The sequence below is a fragment of the Lemur catta genome, chromosome 9 (assembly GCF_020740605.2).
Source record: "Lemur catta isolate mLemCat1 chromosome 9, mLemCat1.pri, whole genome shotgun sequence".
Taxonomy (NCBI): domain Eukaryota; kingdom Metazoa; phylum Chordata; class Mammalia; order Primates; family Lemuridae; genus Lemur; species Lemur catta.
In genome coordinates this window covers 89,619,608-89,643,573 of record NC_059136.1, presented here as the reverse complement: position 1 = coordinate 89,643,573, position 23,966 = coordinate 89,619,608, and the positions used below count along the sequence as shown (strand labels likewise).

The window sequence follows — 23,966 nt, the reverse complement described above, 5'->3', positions numbered from 1 at the left end:
GACAGCAAATAGTTGGATTGTATTTTTTATCCATTCAGCCAGCCTATCTCTCTTGAGTGGGGAATTCAAACTGTTCACATTTATTGAAAGATTTGTTAAATGGGATGCATTCTTTTTTATACTGTTGGATAAAACCTTACTGCTTTGTTTTACCGGTTGAGCCATTATTTTGTATTGGTTCTGAACTTTAGCTTTTGGGTAATTTTACCCTCCTTCTTAGTAGGTAGTGCTTGCTGGAAGGAACAAGCTGCACTGTTGTTTTTGGGTCCTGTGACCAGCTCTAGTCCCTCAGGAGAAGCACTGCAATGTTTCAGGTGGTGGGTGGGGCCCTGGAATTTCAAGTGAGTCCTTATTCTCTGCCACAGCAGAAGTGGGTGAGAGAGTGCGGCTGGGCAAGGCTGGGTTGGGTGAGCTTGCCGTCAGGCTCCAAGAAAGCTGGCAAGTTTTCAGTTTCAGCAGGGGTTGAAGGTCTGCTTCCAGCTTCTGGGCAAAGCCACCAGGGAAGGGATGAAGCCACCCAACAAGCAAGTCTGAGATCTGGAGGCAGGGCCATCTGAGATTCACAATCTGGCAGTCTGGAGTGGACCTAGCTCTTCTCCTTTCTCCTACCTCATGGTTTTTTCTGGTATCTGCCGGCAGGCAGGAGCCCAAGTCAGCTGAGCTCCCCAGCAACTGTGATGCAGGCCAGGAGGTTCCCTGCCCAGGATCCCAGGCTAAGCTGAGAGCACAGTCCTCCTGTGGGGGGAGGGGTACCCCATGAGCACACCACAGCTAGAACCCACACTGTACTCTGCCCTCTGATCTGCCCATGCAGGCTTCCTGGCCTCCCAAGACTAATTCACATATCACCGCTCCTTGCCCCTGAGCAATGCAATCAAGACCTGGGGGTATGGGATCTGGCCTGGGGGCCTATCCTTGGGTCCCTGAAGATCAATCCCTGACCATGCCAGGAAGAAGTGCACTGGTCTCGAGTTGCCCAGAGCGTGCCCAAGCAGGTTCAATGTCCCTCCGCCTCAGGGTGTGCCCCACTCTGATGGAGTCACCAGGCAAGCAGCACCAGGGAGGGCTGGTGGGCAGAGAGCTCACAGTCCAAGCACCCCTCAGTCTGCTGCAGGTTCCTGAGAGGAAAGGCTCAGATCTTGTCTCTTGTCTCTCTCGGCAGCTGTGGGTAGGGGAGGGAAAGGAGAGAAAAACGGTCCAAATGGAGGAAAGCTAGCACTCTGGTCATGTCTGTCCCTCACTCTGGTAGGCCCTGCCCACCCAGAATGCCCAGGCATTGGAGTCACACAGATCACCCATGAACCACTGGACCCCTGTGGCTCCTGAAGTCTGGGAAATGTCTGTGTGCAGATGGGCAAGATAAAACCTGAGGAGTTGAAGCCCTCTGGGGAGGACAAAGGTGCACAGTGGGTAGAGAAGCAATATGGTGCCTGCTGTCCTGGCTTGGGTCTGTGGAGATGGGAGGCTCCCCAGGGGGCTGGGAGCCTGGTGCCCTGTCCACAACAAGCTCCCAGCTCACTGGTGGCAGCAATGTCTGGGCTCGTGTGGGCAGAAAGTCTCTCCAGCAGTTCAGGAATCCACCAAGGGTCAGAGATGCAAGGGAGGGAGAAACAAACCCCTCCACTTACCCTTCTCGCTGGACTCCAAGCCTCTCAGGGGTTGATCTGTGCGGATACCTTGCTCTTTCCTGTTCTGCTCTGCAACTTCTTCCCATGGAGTCTCCTGAAGGTTCTGGCACCCTTCTCTCAGATCCACACCTGACCTCTGTTTGTCTGTTCGTTCATGTTTTCTCTTTCATCTGAAACTTCCCCTTTTTACTGAGACTCTCCAGCAGCTGGTGTCTCTGGTCCTCCATCTTGCTCCTCTCTCCTGTTTTGCTCATCTTTCACGTTGGACGGTCTCCGTAATGTGTGGTGACCCTGAGCTATTGGTTCTGCAAAGCCGAGACAGTGACTGGATGTCTGTGTGAAGGGCAGGGCTTGTGTCTGACAGGCCTCAACGCTGGGTGCATTGTAAAGCCAGCTTTTTTATTTGGGACCCTAAAATATCAGTATAGACAGGCCTATTCTTCTAGGCCACACAATCTCTTTAGAAGGTGCATTACATTTCTTCTTCGGAAGCCCGTCTGCAATTACTTCAGTTTCTGCTTTCTTGGATCTACCAAATCAGGTACTTCTGTTTTCCATTTTTAAAAAAACTTGCTGACATTGTTCATGACATTGTTCATGACATTGTTCATGCTGCTATTTTCTCTTTACCTTTTTTTAAAAAAAATTTGTACCATTTTTATTCTTTTATGGTCACTTCAGTGAGGTTTCACATAGGGGGGGCTGTTAAATGCATGTATTTTGTTTTGTTTACTCCTTCTTCACTCAAATTTTCTGTATATCTTTAGCAGTTAATGTTTTTTGCTGTTTATCTTTTCTCCTACACTACACAGACCTTTTAATAAAACCCAACCGTCTAGTGAAGTTTAGAAGCAAAATCCTGTTGGCCTGCAAAACCTTTTACCAGTCTCTCAAATGTGTCTTAAAAGATCACCAAACTCAAAGTAATGTTTCATATAATAAAGATATGTAGTGGAAAGAAAAGTAAAAACAAACAACAACAAAACCCTCAGCATCATATTTTACGCTGTGACTCAAACTCTGCTAATCCATATATTGATTTCTTGTCAGCCTAACTTCTTTTTGCCTCATGGTCCATACACTTTCCTTACATCATTAGGTAAATCCTCAATTCCATGATGTGCTCAGATGATGATAAAACTGATTGTGATGCTTGAAACTTAACATGAAATCACTTTAATTTTGTTCTAATGAAACATAATTGGTCTAACAGAGATTTAAATATTTTCTTCTATGTAAGAAGAAAATAGGACCTTTCAGAAACATTTTGCTGAGGCAGTTAGTAAATGTTGTACATTGCTAAGTAAGGGGAGTTACAAGGAAAGCCACTACCAGTAATAATTTGCTAGGGTTGATGTAACAAAGAACCACAGATTGGGCGACTTAACACAAATTTATGTTCTCACAGTTCGGTAGCCTGAAAGTTCAAGGTCAAGGTGTCAAGTTTGGTTTCTTTGGAGGCCTCTCTCCTTGGCTTGGAGGTGGCCGCTTTTTCACTGTGGCCTCATGTGGCATTTCCTCTGTACCAGGCATCCCTGGTACCTCTCTGTGTCCAGATTTCCTTGTTTTATACGGACACCAATCAGACTGGATTAGCACCCACCCTAATGGCCTCTTTTAACTTCACTTTACCTCTTGAAAGGCCCAAACACAATCACCAAATAGTCACATTCTGAGGTACTGGGGAGTACGATTTTAATATGTGAACTTTGGGGGAGACACAATTCAGCCCTTAACACTAACGTAGGTTCAAGTTAGAACTGGCTCCCACTAAGAAAGCAAACAGCAGATGGAAAGGGATCAGGAATAAATTCACATCAATATGGGAAAAAGTGAATGTACAGAAGCAAAATAAAACATAGTCATGGAGAAAGCCAGGAAGAGCTATGTTTTTAACATGTGAGCAAAACTTAACATAAGAACTCTCTCTGGGTTCAGAGTAACATAGGCAAGATTAGGTAAGTAACTGTGTGTGATTAGCTGTTAAGAAAAAAGGCCATGAGGAAACATAGACATTGACACGTGGGAAAAGTCTCAGAGATGTGCATGGACCTTGAAAGGTTCAGACTCTAAATTAAGAAAAAAGATGTAGGCCGGGCGCGGTGGCTCACGCCTGTAATCTTAGCACTCTGGGAGGCCGAGGCGGGTGGATTGTTTTTGCTCAGGAGTTCGAGACCAGCCTGAGCAAGAGCGAGACCCCGTCTCTACCAAAAATAGAAAGAAATGATTTGGACAGCTAAAAATCTATATAGAAAAAATTAGCCGGGCATGGTGGCGCATGCCTGTAGTCCCAGCTACCCGGGAGGCTGAGGCAGGAGGATCGCTTAAGCCCAGGAGTCTGAGGTTGCTGTGAGCTAGGCTGACGTCACAGCACTCACTCCAGCCCGGGCGACAAAGTGAGACTCTGTCTCAAAAAAAAAAAGAAAAAAAAAAAAAAAGAAAAAAAAAACGATGTAGTCAAAGAATATTCTAGGCAATGTTTATTCATTAAATTGGAGTTAGAATGAATTGGTAACAATGGTGCATTAGTACAATGCATACTAAATTTTATTTACCTGGTTAAGAATATGCTTGTTATTTACTATTGTTATTTTAGGAATTATATATCTTGATTTTTAGAGATAAAATCAGCTTGCTTAAATCTCAGCCAAAGCATGCCTGTACGTTACACCTGATAAGACCTAGGTAGCAATGTAATTACCACAGGGTCAGGAGCTTCCCCCTCAGTGCTGAGCTGAGCTGAGGTTATGGAATCAGAGCAAACACCGCAGTGATTACAATGCTGTCACAGCAAATTCTCTTTGCAATAATTTTAATAACACCCCTAAGGAAATTAGCAGCATTAAAAAAGCAATCCCTCACTGGTCCTAATGCATTTTGATCAGATCTCCTTGTTTTTCCAGTCTGAATATAAAGATAAAAGAAAACAGCTGACATTTCTTATTGTGGAAATAAAAAGACCAATAAATGAGAAAAGCAAGGGCTATTTATTCTGAGTTTGCTACAGCAAGAGAGCCAGCCACCATCACTTGTGTTCTGGCAGAGACTCAAAGGCAGGCAGAGGAGTGGGAAAGCTTTATAGTGGAAGAAGGGGAAGGCTTCAGGTGTGTCCTGAGTGGAGGCTTTTGGCACGGGAAGCTGGAGGTAGGTGACTAGGGAGGGCATCCTGTGTGATCGGTTATGGGAATGTGTTGGCTTTCTCTGGTTGGTTTTAATTTGCAACTGTGGACCAAAATCGGGGAAGCTGTCAGTTATTAATCAAATTCAGGCCATTTGGGGCTGATTATTATAGAAGTCATTGTTTAGCTTCCTGGATTGTTACTAGAGATAGCAGTCTCACTTCCTGGGCCATTCATTGCAGACAAGGGATTGGTTTCCTGGGCAGGGGGCTGCACGCTGTGGGTCAGCGTTCTATTTTTATATACGGTCTGGCCATTGTCCATTTGGGTATTCACTCTCCTATCATCCTTGCTGAAGGAAAAGGATAACATAAGCCACCTAGCACCAGGGCAAGAGAAGAGTCTTAAATAAACGAATTTTCTCTGTCTAAAGAGTGGGAGAAAAAGGATTTCTTCTCCTGAGAGAGAGGAGAAAAAAATAGTCCATGCCACCAGGAGAAACACCCAGCCCGAGGGCTTCAAGGACTCAGATGGCAAAGGAGACCCATATTCCTCATCCACTGGCTCAGACAGGCAGGGGAACCAGCCAACATCATCATCATCAGAAGGTAAAAGGGGAGACGAGGTGCCGTCTTCCCTTCCTGCCCTACCTACTGGGAACAGAGCTGTGTCCTGAGGAAGTGACAGTATGAGCAGAAGCCCAGAGTCCCTAATCTCAAGGTGCTGAAACTTTCTGTGTAAATAAATAACAGATCACTTCATAAAGAGATAAACAAATTATAATATGTATGTGCATGTTCACATTTAAGGCATCTATCTGTGTTAATATATGTTAAGACATAAATCATGACCTGCTGGATTAAACATTTTAGAGCCCCTAATGGAGTGCCAACCTACAGGTACACTTTGCAATTATCCTGAAATATCAAACACTGTACTGTGAGTTCCCAAAGAGGATCAGAGATAAAGCCAATACGTAGGCATTTTTTCCCTGTGTTGACAAATACTGAAATCTCACTGATTTTGCTTTCAGAAAGAAAATGGCCTTTCAGTTTGAAATAAAGAATATAAAACATTTTATTCTTTTGTTACATTGCCATAATTGGCATCACAAGCCACCCTATGGCCTCAGCAGAGTGCTGACCCTTATTAAGGGCTCATATCTGAACAGCACACAGAACAATCCACGGTGGCGGGTTTTGTTTTGTTTTATTTTTTGAGTCTTATCAAAACCTTGTAGGAGAGGAGGAACAAAGGAAATAAATCCTTTTGAATTTAGAGGTAAAGAAACTGAGGCTCAAATGGGTAAAATGACTTGCCCAGAGTGTCAGAGCTAAGAACCAAACCAATCTAATAATGGAGCCCCTTTCAAAAACTTCAGCTTTAAATCACATAATCATCAAGCTCTGGATCCTGATAGTCATTTTGTTGTCATCGTTAGTGAAATTATTGTTGGAATAAAAAAGGCTTGGTTTAGAAAGATAAGATTAAAATATTATGTTAATCTGAAGTTGCCTTCAGCACTTCTTTATACTATGATATTTACTTTTATATAAAATTGCTAATTCTGTTAATTTACAGCTGCCTTCCATTATAAATCTGACATGTTTGCTTCTTTCCAAATCCATTTCATTTTAAAAGCAAATCGGTGAAAACACTCAAATATTTAATCACACAGAAAGAAATGCTGAACTGCTAATTTAGTACTGTTTAAGTCTCATTTTTGTCCAGGTGAAGTTATTCATACATAATGGATTTCTTAATTAATAAAAGCCACATCTGAAGGAAAATGACAGAGGGTGCTATTCTAATCAATCATTCCTATGCACCATGTCACACCATTGGCAAAATATTCCTGGGCACTCCTCCAACTGTAATAAAACTACAGTATGAAAAAAGGCAAACTTATCTGTGATGCTATTTATTTATATCAGAGCAGGTGCTCTGAAAAACTCAGAAAAGGATACGAGAATTTTCCTTTTTCCCAGTGTTGAATGCAGAGTTAGGCAGCAGGAGAAACAAATACAAAAGGGATATTTTAGATAGTTTTCAGTTGCTATTGGCTGTTGTGTTTTCAATGTTACTATAGTGTTTTCTATGAATGCAGGTTTATATCTCTAAATTGGTTTATTCTCTAAATTGGTCATGGAACAGCGTGGATCAAATAGCTCATCTCAAAAAGGAAAGAGCAAAACTCTTAAGGTTTGATGGCTTTTCTCTGACTATAAGAGATCTTTTCTATTTCCAACCTTGCAAAGATTTTAATCCATTTTTGTTTCAATTTGTATGTTAAATAACCCAAAGGCATTCAGTGCTTTGATATTTGTGATTTGGGCAGCCACCTCCTCAGTTTTAATGAAAATATGTTGAAAAGAGAAAACTTCACTGGAATATTTTTCTCTAAATTTTTCCATTGAACCAGCACTGCCAAACTATAAGCTACACAGTGAGGGGGAACCGTGACAATTCAACCACAAGAAAAAACGCAGATGGTGCGTTTTACTGAACACTGTCCAATGCCTTCAAGAAAACTGTACTCTACACCTCACTGGAACATACAGTGTGAATAATTTGAATGAAAATGTGTTATCATGGTAGTTACAGTCACTTAAGGGTCAGAATCTGGGTCATTATTCTAAAAGTATATTGGTCAAATGTTGTAGCTGTCAGATCTAGGTTTCCACTTTAGGATGTCCAAGCCTCAGTGACAATCCATGATCCATAATATTCAAATCTGTAATTTGAAAATTACCATAGAAGAATATCTTGATGTGCAAGTGTTTGTCACCTAAATGGTCAGTGAGCTCTGGGTTTCCTCACACAGCTGGCTCTCTCATGTCACAGTCACCATAGTAGGCAGGTGGTCCCCTTGAAACTACTTTTTTTTTAAGTCATAACCAGATCAATATCAACATTTCCGCAAATAAAGATAGTTAGCGAAGTAAAGCACAATCACACGGCACTGAGTTTTAACCATGAGATGCCACACACACTGAGATTCCGTGCCATGAGGGACCCTGTGATTAACACTCCGGCTTTGCTTTTCTTAAATAAAAGAGTTTGAACCAGGCAGGGCTGAAATCAAGAAGCTCAAGGAAAAAGAAGTTTAAAATAACACTTGATATCCATAAGGAGAAGAACATAAGACACATAAGCAGAGATCGGTAGCTTTGGGGGGCAGTGTCAGGTACTGGCAAGGATATGGATTTTGAGGACAAAGAGACCTTCATGTTAATTATTCCTAACTTCATTCCACTGGGGTCAGAGAACATGCTTTGTATGATTTCAATGCTTTTAAATCCACTGGGGCTTGTTTTATGGCCTAGCATATGGTCTATCCTGGAGAATGTTCCACACGCACCTGAGAAGAATGTTATTCTGCTTTTGTGGGGTGAAGTGTTCTCTAGACGTCTGTGAGGGCTTGTGTTGGTTTAGTGATGCTCAAGTGTTTTATTTTCTTGTTGATATACAGCCTAGTAGTTGTCCACGTTATAAAAAGTGATGTATTAAAATCTCCACCTAGTACTATTGAATTACATATTTCTCACTTCAGTTTTATCATTTTGCTTCAGATATTTTGGTGTTCTGCTATTACACAGATATGTTTACAATTGTATGTCTTCCTAATGAATTGACCATTTTACTACTATGAAATGTCCCTCTTTGCCTCTAGTAACACCTTTTGTCTTCAAATTTATTTTATCTGATATTAATATAGTAACAGCTACTTTAGTTCTCTTTTGGTTACTGTTTGGTTTACTCTTTTCCCATTCTTTCACTTTTAAGCTATTTGCGTGCTTGACTACAGTATGTCTCTTGTAAACAGCACAGAACTGGATCATATTTTAAAAATTTCTTCTGTCAATCTCTACCTTTTGACTGGAGTATTTCTTCCCCTTACATTTAATGTAATTGCTGATAAAGTTTGCTGTTTTGTTATTTTTTTATATGTCATATCTTTTTATTTTGTCTGTTTGTTCCTCTATTTTCCCATTACTGCCTTCCTTTATAACAGATAGATATTTACTAGTGTACCATTTAATTCCCTTGTTGTTTCTTTTCTTTCTGTATTTTAAGCCCATGAACACAATTTATAAATATTGCTTTATACATTGTTTTTTTAAAGTCAGATAGAAGAAAAAAGCAACAAAAATTACATATTTTTGCCCTTTTATGTTTATCCATATGGTTATCTTCAGTGCAGTTCTTTTCTTTTCTCTTCCTGTATGTTTGTGTTACCATCCATCTAGTGTCATTTCATTTCAGCCCGAAGGACTTTCATTAGTATTTATTACTGCGCAGGTAGGCTAGCATTAAATTCTCCCAGTCTTTAATTTATCTGGAAATGTCTTAACTTCTTCTTTAGTTTTGAAAAAGAGTTTTCCTAGATACAGAATTCTTGGTTAACAGTCTTTTTCTTTCAGTATTTGAATGTTATCCCAGTGCCTTCTGGCCGCCATGATTTTTGCTGTGAAGTCAAGTCTTAAAGAAGGTTTTAAAAAATTTTTTTTGCAGTAAGTTTTTTCTCTTTGTACTTTTAAAAGTATCACTTTGTTTTTGGCTTTTACAGTTTGACTGCAATGTGTCTAGGTATGTTTCTGGAATTTATCCTCCTTGGAATTCATTGAGCTTCTTGGATGTGTTATGTTTTTCATCTAATCTGGCAGATTTGGAGCCATTATTTCTTCAAGTAATTTTTCTACTACCTCTCTCTCCTCTCTCCCTCTAAGGATCCCGTTATGCATATGGATACACTTGATAGTGCCCACAGGTTGTCTTCTTCATTCTCTTTTCCTTCTTCTCCTTGGCATAGATAATATCAAATGACCTACCTTCAAGTTTGCTATTTCTTTTCTCAGCTCAAATCTGGTGCTGAGGCCTTCTAGTGAGTTTTTACTTAAGATATTGTACTTTATGACTCCAGGTTTTCCATATGGGTCTTTTCTATAATTTCTGTCTCTTCACTGGTATTATCTATTTGGTGAGACATCATTGTCATAATTTCCTTTAATTCTTTAGACATAGTTTCCTTCAGTTATTTAAATACCTTTATAATAGCCAATTTAAAGCCTCTGTCTAGTAAGTTCAGCATCTGGGCCCCTCGTGGACAGTTTCTATTGACTGTATGTTTTCCTGTGTATGTATATACCTTTCTGTTTTTTGTGTGTGTTAGGTAATTTTTGTTGAAATTGGACATTTTAAATACTATAATGTGGCAATTCTGGAAATCAGTTCTGCCCCTCCTCCAATGTTTCTTGTTGATTTTTGTTATTGTTGTTATTCACTAACTTTCTGGATTAATTTTATAAAGTCTCTATTACCTATAGTGAATGACCACTAACGTTTCTTCTATGTTACCTTAGTGGTCAGCTAATGATTGGTCAGCAATTTTCTTAATTGCTTTGAACCAATAACTCTTCCTCCCACTGCTGAGGGCTCTGTGTGAGTTAGAGGGCATGTCTGCAATGCTCAGCCTGTTGACAACTCTGCTCTAGCCTTCTGTACTTCTTGCTTGGGCAGAGCCTCAAGGTGAGCCAAAGGTAAAAACTGTGATCCTCTCAAGTATTTCCTGGGCATGCACATGGCCTGTACCTGCACATGGCCTCCAACATCCCCAGGAAGATGTCAGAGCTTTTCAAAGCCTCACATGGACATCTTGTTCTCCAGATTATTTTTAAGGTTTTTTTTTTTTTTTGTTATTGTTTGCTTTGTTTTCTTGCCAGGTTCTTATTTGCTCCAGTTGATACTGTTGACCTGGGCATCTGTGATGCTAAGAAAACCCCTCCAATGATTGTTCTGACTAAAAGCCTGGGGATAGAGCTTCTCTTATAAGCAAGGGCAAATATTAACAACAACAATGTCCTAAGAATGGAGCTTTCCAGGTTGAGATAGGTTGAAATAGCGACAATGCCCTGTGTATGGGACTTTGTGAGGCACTGCAAACCTGATCTGTCCCCCCACGCCCCGAGTGCCTCCAATCTGCAGGTTTTACTGCTACGGTCTTGTGAGGTTGCCAGTTTTCAAGGCTACCTTGAAGCTGGGAGCAATGGCTGGTGGTAGTTACAGTTACTACCTCACAAACCCTGCTGTTCTTACTGAGGTTCAGCAGTTTTTCTGGAATAAACACTCCTCAGATTGTTGTAAGCCTTTGACTAATGTATGAGTTCTAAAAAAGTTGATTTTGATAATTTTTCTCAGTGTTTTCATGGAAGGGTGATTTATGAAGATGTTCCCTCTGCCATTCTGATGTCTGCCCCATTCCCAAACATTTTATAAGAAATTAAATGATTGAGGTTTCAACAGGAATTCTGTACATTCTAAATATCCTTTCCTCTTAAGCAGTGATAATTTCAAGAAAAAGAATGTCTTTATCCCTTGCTCCTGAAATAGCAGGTAGAGAGAATTTTTTTTTCCTCTCTAGGCCTCCCCCTCTCGGTATAGTAGCAGTAAGAGAGAACCTCCCCCACATTCAAGGAAGACCAAGAAGGATGCCAAATGCGGCAACTGCTTACATGTAAAGAAATGCTTAGTAGTACTATTTTTATATTCCTGAGATTTCTGATATATCTATGAAACAGCTAGAGAAAATAAAGTTTATAGAAACTCATAAAATGAATCTAATTTCTGAGAACCTGTCATGTGTTAGATACTGTGCTAGTCCTGAACAAGATGGACATAGTCCCTGCCGCCTTAAAGTACATAATTTCAGAGAACTAGGAGGTTATTAGAATGCAGTGTGCTAACTGCTTAAAAAGGATATATAAGGTGCTTCTGGGTACATGCTAGGAGGGACACCTAACTTATATTCCTAGAAGCAGTGACAACTTAGCTAATGTCTGGAAGGATAGATAGGAATTGGCTGTGAAGGGTACAGAAGAGAAGGAAAAGGGGAAGGGGTAAGGAAAGAGTTCCTCACAAATAAGGACTATCATATGGAAAGGTCTGGTGGCCGCAGGAATTCTGGCTGGAATGAAGACAGTGAAGGGCAGTGGTGAGGGAGGATACACTAATAAGCCAGGTATTTTGGGTGAAACTGAATCACTGACTGCTATGGTCTGAATGTTTGTGTCCCCCCAAATTCATATGTTGAAATCTAATCACCAATGTGATATTAGGAAGTGAGGCTTTAGGTGGTGGTTTAGGTGATTCACGTAAACGGGCCCCTATCAAGCAGGCTCCAGAGAGGTGCATTCCCTCTTCCAGCATGTGAAGACACCGTCTATGAATCATCTGTGAACCAAAAGCAGCCCTCCCCAGACCCTCACAGCAAGAAACACCACCTATGAACCAGGAAGCAGCCCTCACCAGACACTCAATCTGCTGGCACCTTGGTCTTGGACTTCACATCTTCCAGAACTGTAAGAAATAAATTTCTCTTGTTTATAAGCCACCAAGTTTGTGGCATTTTGTTACAGCAGCCCAAAAGGACTAAGACACTGACCGAAATCGTAAAGTTGGAAAGGCATATTAACTAAGAGATTACATGGGGAATTAATTTACACATTGAATGTTAATGTTTCTGTACAGCTGAAGATAGACTAGGAAGAGTGAGAAGTCTATTTGAGGAGCATAGCTTTGGTAGAAGTTTTCACGGCAGCTGAAACACAGTGGAAAAAGCATCTTAGAAAAGGAATGACAAGAAAAGGAGAAGAGAGATTTGGGGACAAGTCAGGTCCACAGTCAGCAAATATCTTGAATACTGCGGGCTGCCTTCTCGACCTCAATCACGCCTCTGCCTTCCTCACGGGACTCTGCCTTTCTCTGGGCATCCACCTTCCCCCAGATAAGCCATTTGAATTAGAGGAAACTGACCCTTTCCTAGCTTCAGGGGTTGATCTATTTTGAAGATAATCTCATAGCCCCTTGCCAGGATTCACCCGGAGTGGAAATGTGACTTAACTTGGCCCAGGCAGACTGAAGGGAAGGATTATGTCCCCTGGTTGGTGGAGAGGTGCACTCCCTTTCTCCTCCTGGACATCTGCTGCCCCAGCCTCTTGCCAGCTACTTGGTATCTCAGACCCCCTTGTGACTGTGGATGCCCATGTGACACGGTTCTCACCAACAGAAGAGGGTCTGCCAGGAGCTTTCCATAAGGCCACAGAGGGCTGGTGAGGGGCTCAATGATGCTACGGAGCCCCACACTCTTTCCCTCTTCATAATCAGCTGCTGCCGGCCACCATCTTGCAGTAGCCAGTAGGGACAAGGCTGACCAGAAACAAAGTGCACAGACAAGAAAATCTTCCCCTGATTATACTACCCCTGAAGTCAGCCCCACTGCCGGATTCTGGTTATTTAAGTTAACCCAATTCCTTGTTGTTTAAGCTGAGTTTGAATTGCATTTCTGTGACTTGAACTTGAAAGCATACTAAAAGCTACAGTAGGGAAATGAACTCCCAAAGGGACCAAGAAAAAAAGATTGGTAGAGGTGAATCAGAAGAGATCAGTGTGATTCCATCTGAGGGAAGATGAAATTTTACCAAAAAAAAAAAAAAAATCACTGACAGTGCTAAATGTAGTCATTTATCAAGGGAGATGTTGTTCCTATACTATTTCTGTTTGGGATAAGGAACATCTTTAAGTCAATCTGCATTCATTGTTACCATGCTATGGTTTTCTGATCTATAAAATATTCAAAGGCTAATTGATGGAGGCCTACTCTACAAGTGGACTGTGATGATTATTAAGTGTACTTTCACAATGAAATACAGAGTAAACATGGTCAAGTCAGACCTATTTAATCCAAATACATTAAACCACATTGGAACCTCTCTTTTCCCCAAAAGGACCAAATCAATCAGGGAAATCTTGTATGTCTTACAGATACATTTTATTCTAGATGTTCTATAAGACAAAAATATGAAAAATTTTAAACACATACCTAAAGGTAGAAAGAAAAGTACAACAAATCTCCATATATCCATCACTCAGATTCTAGAATTATCAATATTTTGTCATTCTTTCTCTTCCCTCCCTGCCTCCTGAAGATGTAAAATCAATTGTTTGAAAATCAGAATATATTTTCTTATTATTAACCATGTGTAAATGGCAGTTAGATTCTGAGGCCAAAACGCCAAAGCTCATCTACCCATAAGATAACATGCAATTTTTACATGTTTGGTAGAAAACAATATTATTAAAACTATGAGTTAATTAACTGAGTCCCGTTTTATTAATATGTCTAAGAAGGGGGTTTACCCGAGCAAAAGTAAACTTCTGACCAGCTCCTATCAAAATCATAAAGCAGTCTTTAAAAGTTCATATTTAATCTACCAGTATAAAAGCTTCTATTTTTTTATAGCTATTAAGTTGTTAGAATAACTTAGTTTCTCTATCCTATATGTCTACCAAACATTTTCTAAAAATATAACTGTTGTCTCTTTCCATAGCTTCAGGATCAGTGGTTCTCAAAATGTGGTTCAAGGTCATACAAGCATTCCCTAGACCCTCGGAGGGGGTCTGTAAGATCAAAACTACTTTTTTAGTAATACAAAGGTGTTATTTGCTTTTTTCATGCTCATTCTTTCTTTTTTTTTTTTTTTTTTTTATATATATTTTTTTTTTATTTCAGCTCATCATGGGGGTACATAAGTTTAGGTTATATACATTTTCCATGTCCCACCCATCCCCCCGAGTCAGAGTCCCAAGCGCGTCCGTTCTCATTCTCCCGACAGTGCACCTGGCACTCATCATGTAGTCATACCTCCATCCCCTCCCCCCCCACCTCCCCGGGTCTGCACCTTCAAGCATGACCATTCCCCAGAGGGTGTGCAACGCACTCATCATGTAGGCATACACCCATCCCCTCCCCCCACCCCCCATCCCAGTCTGATATCCAATTGGTATCCTTCCCTGATGTACATTTAGGTGATGATCAGGGAAACCAGTTTTCTGGTGAGTACATGTGATGCTTGTTTTTCCATTCTTTGGATACTTCACTTAGTATAATGGGTTCCAGCTCTCTCCAGGAGAACCAAAGAGATGTCGTATCATTGTTATTTCTTATAGCTGAGTAGTACTCCATGGTATACATATACCACAGTTTACTAATCCATTCGTGGATTGATGGGCACTTGGGTTGTTTCCACATCCTTGCGATTGTAAATTGTATATGCTCATTCTTTCATGACTGAGAATTTACCAGAAGCTATGTGATATATACATTACAGTTCTAGTGAGTACACGTGGGAAACAGACATAAGACTCCTCTTGTCTTTTATTAATCCAGACTTTAAAACAGATTTGTAAAAATATAAAGCAATTCCAATCTTCTCATTACATTTTTTGTTTTGAAAATATAATTATTTTTTTAAAAAGTTATACATATTATCATGTAATGGGGTTGTTATTGTTAAAGAATTCATAAATATATAGAAATCTTTCTTTCAGTTTTCATGTGTAACGATTGTATTGATCAATATAACCCACATCAACAAAAATTCCTTCGGGTGCTCAATAATTTTTAAGAGTGTAAAATGGTCCTCAGGCCAAAATATTTGAGAACCGCTATTTCGGACAAATTTCCTTCTATATCATCTAAACAAAACTTTTGGATAAAGGGATAAAAAGATTCTTTTTCCAATATTTTTGCAAATGTCCTTAAAAATAAAATCTGTCCCCTCCCTGACATTCCTTTCTACGATAAACATTCTCTGATTTTAAGTAGGGAACAAAGATTCGGTGAGGATGATGTCTAAGTAACACTCACCTTTACTAGATCTGTGTAGCCGGTTTCTTTTGGGGTCCACCAAGGTTGAGCTTTCAGACCATTCACGTTGTAGAGCGAGCGCTGCCAGACAGATGCAAAATGTCCTCTCTTGTGCCCAAGCTCGTACCACTTGTATGCCTGGAAGGACAGGAAGAATGTGCTCCAAACTGTTCTCTCAGTGAAGTACTTTTATTAATTTTAAAATTAAAGACATTAAAAATAAGTATGACTTTGAGACATTTAAATAAAGAGCTTGCTGTTAGGTACTTAAATCTGCTGAAAATCTGTTGAAATCGGGTGAAAATATTCTTTCACTGGGTTTTTGATTATGACTTATTCGTATAAATGAATGTGTGCATTTTATTTTCACTCTTAGGCTGTGAGCTCCCTGAATAGTGGATCTGTGTATTCAGGTCTCCCCCAGAGCGTCCAGCATGGAGTCTAGGACTTACTTGTTGAATAGTTAAATAAGACACCAGAGGAGATTATCTTTATATTTTAGCTTTCATTTCTATTTTATGTTTCCTTTAAAAGGAAAGGATTATGATTTTAATAATGTCTTCAAAGATATTTGCATTTACCAGACTAGAATGCTAAAGTGGAGAGCCATTTCCTTTCACCTGCACTTTCTTTCCCTGTCCACATTTGAGGCACTATTTCAAGGGGACAAGAGTGCAAATCCTCCATTAAATTAGGTAGACAGAAGGGAAATATTATGCTGAGTTGGCAATAAATATAGTGATAGTCCATATTAGATTTTTTAAAAGGGAATTTTAGTTTGTAATGTATTTTTTTTCCTGACATAAGTGATAACATTTGTGGCTTTAGGGCTAGTGGTAACATGACACAACTTGCCTCCAAGACTAGTCTTTTCAGGGACAGCTGGCTGCAGAGTATGCTGCTCCAGATGGCTCCTTCAAATGTCGTCCTAACCATATGCTCCCCAAGTGTCCCTGCCCACATGCTTCCTGCAACGTGCATGTGCCATTGTCTTTGGAATGGGTGGTGTTTCTAATGGTACACTTAATATTATCCTCTCTGTTATTACATGTCTGATTTAATGATCACTTTTGAAGAGTGATTTCAAATACATTTTTGATTAATAAAAATAAAAAACATTAACTTTTAAAAGTCTCTTAAAATTCATTATTTCAAATTTTTCTTCATTAGAAAAATAAAGGGTAATAGCAATACCACCTCATATTTGCAATAGCACTTTACATTTACGACTTGCTTTTACATGTGTAATTTCACTTGATCTTTGTGATTACCCCAAGTATCTCCATTTTACAAATGTTGAAACTGACGTTAATGAAAGCTAAATCTCGTAAAGCTAGAATCCAGGACTCCTGGCAACTTGTTCTACTCTCCTGTCTTAGTATCATTTAACAACAACTATCGAAACAATTTTCTTATTTAATCATCTTCCTAATAAATATCTCAAATTAAGCATGCTTATACATATTTACTTTCCTTAAAATACATGTAAGTTGTAGCCAGAAATTCTTTAAAAATCAGAAAGTTAAAGTGCCTAATTGTTGTCTAATTTTTTTTTTTTTTTTTTGAGACAGAGTCTCACTTTGTTGCCCGGGCAAGAGTGAGTGCCATGGCATCAGCCTAGCTCACAGCAACCTCAAACTCCTGGGGTTAAGCGATCCTACTGCCTCAGCCTCCCGAGTAGCTGGGACTACAGGCATGCGCCACCATGCCCGGCTAATTTTTTCCATATATATTTTTAGTTGTCCAGATAATTTCTTTCTATTTTTTTTTTAGTAGAGACGGGGGTCTCGCTCAGGCTGGTCTGGAACTCCTGACCTTGAGCGATCCACTCGCCTCGGCCTCCCAGAGGGCTAGGATTACAGGCATGAGCCACCGCGCCCGGCCTAATTTTTTTTTTTTTAAATAGCATTTACCTCTGCAATTAATTCATCTGTTGTGGTTATTTTTGTCCAATTTAAATTTAGGATTTTATTTCCTGTACTTTTCAGTGTAAAAGTGAGCAACAATATTAATTATAACAGATTATTATTTTTTTAATCTGACAGTCCATTAATTTTTGAATCATCAGCAATTCATTTTAAAGACTATGCATATTGTTGGAATAATGAGAAAAAAATTATAGGAAAATAAAAAAGCAAATATCATAGCTCTAGTCACTCAACGTGATGGATGCGTGGGTAAGTCACTTCACTTACAACAGTGTGTTTACACTATTCATAAGGTCTTTTCTGACACTCCAACTGTACTACTGCCATCAAATAGAACCCTTAATTTTACACTCTCCTGCCATCTGAATTTTGGGAGAAACAAAATTGCAAAAATGATATATCAGAAACTAAAACTCACCTTCAATGATACATGACATAGAGGATCCAATGAATTCAGCTAGATTGCTTTTTTGTAAACATTTAAACTACTTTACAATAAAAATTGCTAGAAAATCAACAATCAAGTTCGAATCTTCTGAAAACTTCCTCTTTCCTATTTCTCATCTTATCAGGAATTTTATATGTCTAATCAGGAATACTAAGACAGCAAGAGCACCAGGGCCACCTTCTTAAATGTGTTTTATATCAATGTCATCTCCCCTTTCTTAAAATTATTGCTATGTATGGTTTTCTCTGTCAAACACACACACACACACACACACCCCGCACAGAAATAGCATGTTGAAAGATTCCAACCCAGAAAAGCCCAGGCCACGCCTGTGCATTGGGCCTGTCTTAAGTGGTTCTGCTTGGAGCCTGCTGCCCAGTGGGGCCCAGGAGACAGTTCTGATTAGGACAATGGCTGCAACCTGCCTGTGGAGGACTGGTAATGCTGCACATGCAAACATGACTTTATTTTATTTTGTACTGCAGGTGTTTTGAGGATAGGGTGCCCTGAAAGAGAGACTGAAGCAAGAAACAATAGCAAGATTCTTACAGGTAACAAAGACCAGAATCAGCACGGACTAAGCACAAGGGAGGACAGGGTGGAGGCTGAATCCCCAGAGCTGGCCTGACTAGCCTGGAGTGCGGGGGACAGGGAGGAGCTAAAGCTCACTCAAATCTTGATCCTGGGATGTTGGCAATGCCATTGGATGAGAGAAGGAATCCAGGAGGAAAACGGTTTAGAGGAAGACAAGTAAGTTTTCTGTATGACATCTGTGTGGTGACACCAAGCAGGCCGTAGACATGTGAATTTGGACTTGGAGAAGGAGACGAGATCTAGCTAGAAGGTGGATTTGGAAGTTATGGAAATACCAGCAACAGTGGAAGCTGAATTGCTACAAGACTATCACAGTTTGTCTTCCACACTAAGTGAATCCATTAGAAAAATTTTGCTCAACACCCATTTTATCGTCAGCCTCTGCAGCAAGAGGCTGCAGGTTTGCTTTTCACGGGTCCGTCCTCTTTCAGAGTTGGAGCAATGCTCTACGCATAAAGACACGGGGTGGCTGCTTCCCGACATGCAAACTCAGGAGTGTGACAACCAATTCACATTCAAAAGCTAATATATGGAATGTATAAAAATGGGGTTTTTATAGGTTTGCTTCTGTTCTCCTGTAAGAATGAATCCTTGTGAACTTTTTAAATTCAACAACTGTGCTGTTCTTTGCATATTAATAATAATTAAAATGGTAGAACAGTCCCACAGGTTCAAATCCCAAAACCTTAACAAGTGTTTAGTAGTGAATTCTTTGCCCTTGAACATGTGAGATAAATCATAGACTTCTTTTATCTGTCTTTGCCCTGGACCCTGAAATGTTCAAAAATAAATTAATTGGTGACAATTATATTTATAGTAGTCAGATATGAACATTTATCCAGTGTTAGACACTGCGGCAAAATCTTTCTTATCCCTCTCATTCAAAGGAGGTACCGGCCTCTGTATCTAAGAGAATGAAGGGACACAAAATGATTACTAATCAGCAATTTCTTCTCCCTTCTTTTTCTTCACTTCCTAATGGCTGATTCTATTTTAGCTGATGGACTGGGAGGTCAGAGGGGGAAAGGCACAGATAAGTAGAAATGTATAAAGAAAACAGTGTCAATTATCCAAACTTCTATTACCCCAAATTGGTGCATGGCTCTAGCAGGTGATTCCCCTGTCACAAACTCTGAACTCTCAGTTGTCCAGATGGTCCCATGTGCTTCAAACTTGAAGCTGTGTTATCCTTAGATGTCACTTTATTACAACTACAGAATGCAATGGTTACAAAGATTCAGGGTCTCACTTCACCCTTTTATCCAATGACTGTAAGGACTGCCCAGCCTAGCACCCCTGCAATGGAGCAGGACAGGAAAGGGGGGCTTCCTCATTCAGCAGCACCATGTAAATCATGGTGGACGTGGAAGAGTTTCAAAATTTACAGCACATGAGGTCATGATTAACAATCCAATGTTATGTTTATAGAAGCTGAGGTTGTACTCAGAAAAAGGTATCATCGCATAGAAAACATGTGACTTGTTTTAGCTACTGTATTTCTGTGTCAGTACCTATCACTACCACGGCCACGGGTGTTCATCTTAAACTTGGCATTAAATATTTCAGAGGGTAATAAGTTACGCAACTATTAGGATCAGTTGACTAAAGACTTCATTCTAAAAATAACTACTTTTAAAGTTCCAAAATAAAATAAAAATGAATCTAGGAAAGCTATTAAAGTATTTTAAAAAATTTAAATAATTTCAGAGACATCTCTTCATTTCATAATTTAAAAAATAATTTTCCAAGGCAATGTCTATCTTTCTATACACATACAGCACATATCAATTTAGAGACTGCTCTTGTGATTACATAGCTGATTTCTTAAAAGAAACTTAATATGTAAAAGCCAAATTCTAAGAATTCTTTTTTTTTTTTTTTTTTTTGATACAGGGTTTCACTCTGTCCCTAGGCTGGAGTGCAGTGATGTGATCATAGCTCACTGCAGCCTCGAATTCCTGGGCTCATGGTATCCTCCTGCCTCAGCCTCCCAAGCTAGGACTACAGGCATCCACCACCATACCTGGCTAATTTTTTAAATTTTTTGTATAGATCAGGTCTTGTTATGTTGCCCAGGCTGGTCTAAAACTCCTGGCCTCAAGTGATCCTCCTGCCTCAACCTCCTAAAGTGCTGGGATTACAGGCATGAGCCACCACACCCAACCCCAAGAATTCTTTATATGATTAAGCTAGAGTTGTTGGGTTGTTTCAAACATAGTTTAAAGAGCTAAATAGTTTCAATTACTGTCTTCAAAAGTGTGTGCTCAAATATTATTTCAATTATAACTTTCTCTTGGAAATACTTATTCCCCCAACTCCATCCTCTGTTAGAGAGAACCAGAAGTTCACAAACCCATTACCTCTTTGTTCCCAACCCTCTGCATGGCATCTCCCAGGTGGAAATAAAATCTGCCATCATCGGTTCCAGGATCCCCAGATTCTATTCCTTCCTGTAGAAAGGACACTGTTAGTATTTGTGAAAGAATGAAATACCAGTTGTCATTTATTGATTTACATAAACTTTCCTATAATGTACACAGGAAAATCTAGTAACCAGAAAAATACATCTCAATATTAAAATTTACTAATGAAGTTACTGGTCAACATTTGCATGCAAAAGCAAACGGAGGTCAGAAAGCTAAATATAATGATACATCTATCATTAATCATTAGTGGGATAGCCTGTAAAATTTGTATGCTACCTTGTGCATCTTCTCTCTGGGAACAATCATATTTCAATAATCCAAAGAATTTCTCTGGCCAGACAGCTCTCACACGTATTTTGATCTCCAAATCTGACCACATTTCATCTAGAGGCTTTTTATTCCGGAACCAAAATGTTGACCTGCTCACGTGTGAGGTGATGGCACCCCAACTGCGAGGCCTGTTTCTTTCCACTCCAAACAAATGTGTCCTTACATTTTAATGAATTTTTTAATAAAACATACAGAAGAATTAAAGCCAATTTGAATCTTTAAAAATGCATTTTTATTAGACAGTTCCTTATTCTAAAACATTTAGCCGATTCTCCCATCTCCCACAAGGACTAAAATTGAGATTTATCTCAAAAAAAAAAATGAAAATATTAAAGCAAGAAAACGAATTTAGAAAAGCAAAAGAAGCAAAGTAAAAAAATATTTAAATGTCAAGGACTGCTTTCTAAAAATGTGCATCGTTGAGGCCTCTTCACAAGAAGCACATTATATTTCACTGGGAAGAAACTGTATTTACGTAATGTCGGAAAGTAGCAAGCAAGTCCCACGAGGGAAGGGGAGAAGCAGCACGCAGGCCAGGAAACTGTCACCAGGGCTCCTAAGCGACCAACACTCAAGTGTCCTCGCCTGTTAACTGACCAACCCAGCAGTCGCTCTCCCCATCTCTGAAGCAGGGAGATACTGTCAGGCCCTCCAGTGTCAAAGGAAATGTAAGGGGACACTTTACATCAGAGACACCCATATGCCCACGGGGCCCTGGCAGGGACTGTGAAGGTCTGCAGAGGCCCAGCGACAGCCTGGACAGACTAGGGGTACAAGCCCACCTCGCGGGGGAGCCACCGCTCAGCTCCAGGTGTGGGGAAGTGGGCCAGTGTGACCTTTCAAGAAAAACTAGAAGTCTGCATGATTACATAAAATGTTCAGATTCTCAAATAAGGCAAGCAATTAAAGTTATTTTTCATAGAACTGTGCTGGCCAAATATGAGACGCAAACTATCTGCAATCAGTGGGTGGTTATTTGGGATCTCTGATTTAAGTCACATGAAAGAAACAGATCATAAAAATGAAATACACTGCTACTTTAAAAATACAGTTCACAGCTATCCAGCTACCTGTCCAATACGGTAGCTGCTAGCCACGTGTTATTATTTCAATTAAAATTAAATGAAATGAAAAATTCACTTCCTCAGTTGCAGCGGCCACATTTCAGATGCTCAGTGGCCACCATGTGGGAGAACACAGATGAGGAACATCCCCGTCACGGGAGAAAGTTCTACTGCACAGCCCTGGGCTAAATCACATGTGATTCTGGTGAAATGATGAAGATCCAATTAGATATAAGAAAAAAATAACAGCATATTTTAATCTAAATATTTTGAGCTATCAGAAAGGCTTTTGGGGTTTGCCCTGTTAATATGCAGTGTGCATTCGTTACCTCCCCTTGTGCAGGTAGCCAAGAGTCCTGTGGAGTAGACTCTGTGTATAATTAACTGGTAAAAGGAACCTCTGATGCGCTGTCTGTATTTTAAATTATTGTAGCAATAACTTTTGTCCACCTTTGCCGTTTATTTAAAAAATAATAACAACTCCAGTTTTAGGAATTTTTTCATAAGATACTTTCTAAATAGTCTCTGTTCACATGGTTGGTATTTCGACATCTGGCACCGTCAGTCACGGTGGAAGCCCACACTGCTACGGATTTGGTCATCAGAGATGTGCATCCTGACCATGCAAGACTCAGCAGGGCACCAGGCTGCCAGGCATAGCCACGCCTGTCCTGATGACTCAGAGGACTCGGAGGATGAAAGCAGAGGAGGGGCAGTGACAGTTACCTTTAAATAGGGAATGCTCTCCGCAATCTTGTTCTGTGCCTTCAGGATGAAGCCATAATGGACTTTAGCAAAGCCATCATTAGGTGTCACACTAAGAACCTAAACGCCAAGAAAACAAAGAGCCGGTGTGATTGACTACAAATTTGACAAATGGCTGTCAAAACAAATTTTAATTAGCTTTGCCGTACGTGGGTTGGATTATGATGTTACAGCTTAAAACCCGATAGCACTTTAGTCTCGTGGCAGTATCATTAAACCTAAATGGCCCCATTTCCCCTCAACTCAATACGCTTTTCACATTTACACAATGGTTCTTCAAGAATGAAGAAATGAATGAAAAGGCAATAACCACTAAAGCATTGCTTTAACAATGCAGATCAGCAAAATATCTGTCAATTGATATGACTTCAGTACGTTTTTAGTGATCAGGGGGAAATTGCTTTACATTTGCTATACTTGAAGACAACTCTGAATGGTTATTAGACATTACTTTATACACATGCTTTAGACGTTGCCTTAATTAAAAGAAAATTTAGATTTGCATTTGTAATATATCACAATCCATTCATTCACCAACAGCTTCTTGAGTGCCCAGACTGTTTTAAGCACTGAGGATAAAGTGGTGAGCAAATCTAATATTCTGTGATAAAACCCAGGTAAATATTTCATGTAAACCACATCATTTATTATTATATGCATTTACTATGATTTAAAGATAAATTACGCGAGATGCCTCTAAATTAAGTATTAGCAATGAGAAATCAAAACAACAACAACATTCAACTTGTGAAGCTGCTTAGACAAACTAATTTATAGAACCAAAGACAAAGAAAGAAGGTTTGAGTTGGGTGCATATAGAGAAAAGATGTGTCTCCCATCTCTTCTCTTCATCCTTGAGTCTGAGTAGAGAAAGAGCAGTCACGGCTACCACGGGGCCCTGCAGAGAAGGAGCCAGTGAGTACGGAGAGGGTGCGCCATGACCTGAGTGGGTCCACACG

The 23,966-nt window shown here is 39.9% G+C and overlaps 1 protein-coding gene across 5 annotated transcripts in view; it reads right to left on the bottom strand.

The window, feature by feature from the left end:
• ASPH (aspartate beta-hydroxylase) overlaps positions 1-23,966 on the bottom strand; it is a 224,800-nt gene that overhangs the window by 41,388 nt on the left and 159,446 nt on the right. For 4 of the 5 annotated variants that reach the window (XM_045560957.1, XM_045560959.1, XM_045560960.1 and 1 more), the window contains 3 exons: positions 22,969-23,067; positions 20,783-20,872; positions 15,453-15,590 (listed from right to left, as the gene is read on the bottom strand). In XM_045560957.1, coding sequence (XP_045416913.1) covers positions 15,453-15,590; positions 20,783-20,872; positions 22,969-23,067 — 327 coding nt within the window. Of the gene's footprint in view, positions 1-13,564; positions 13,626-15,452; positions 15,591-20,782; positions 20,873-22,968; positions 23,068-23,966 lie in introns of those variants that run through there. The other variant, XM_045560962.1, reaches the window with a different exon arrangement.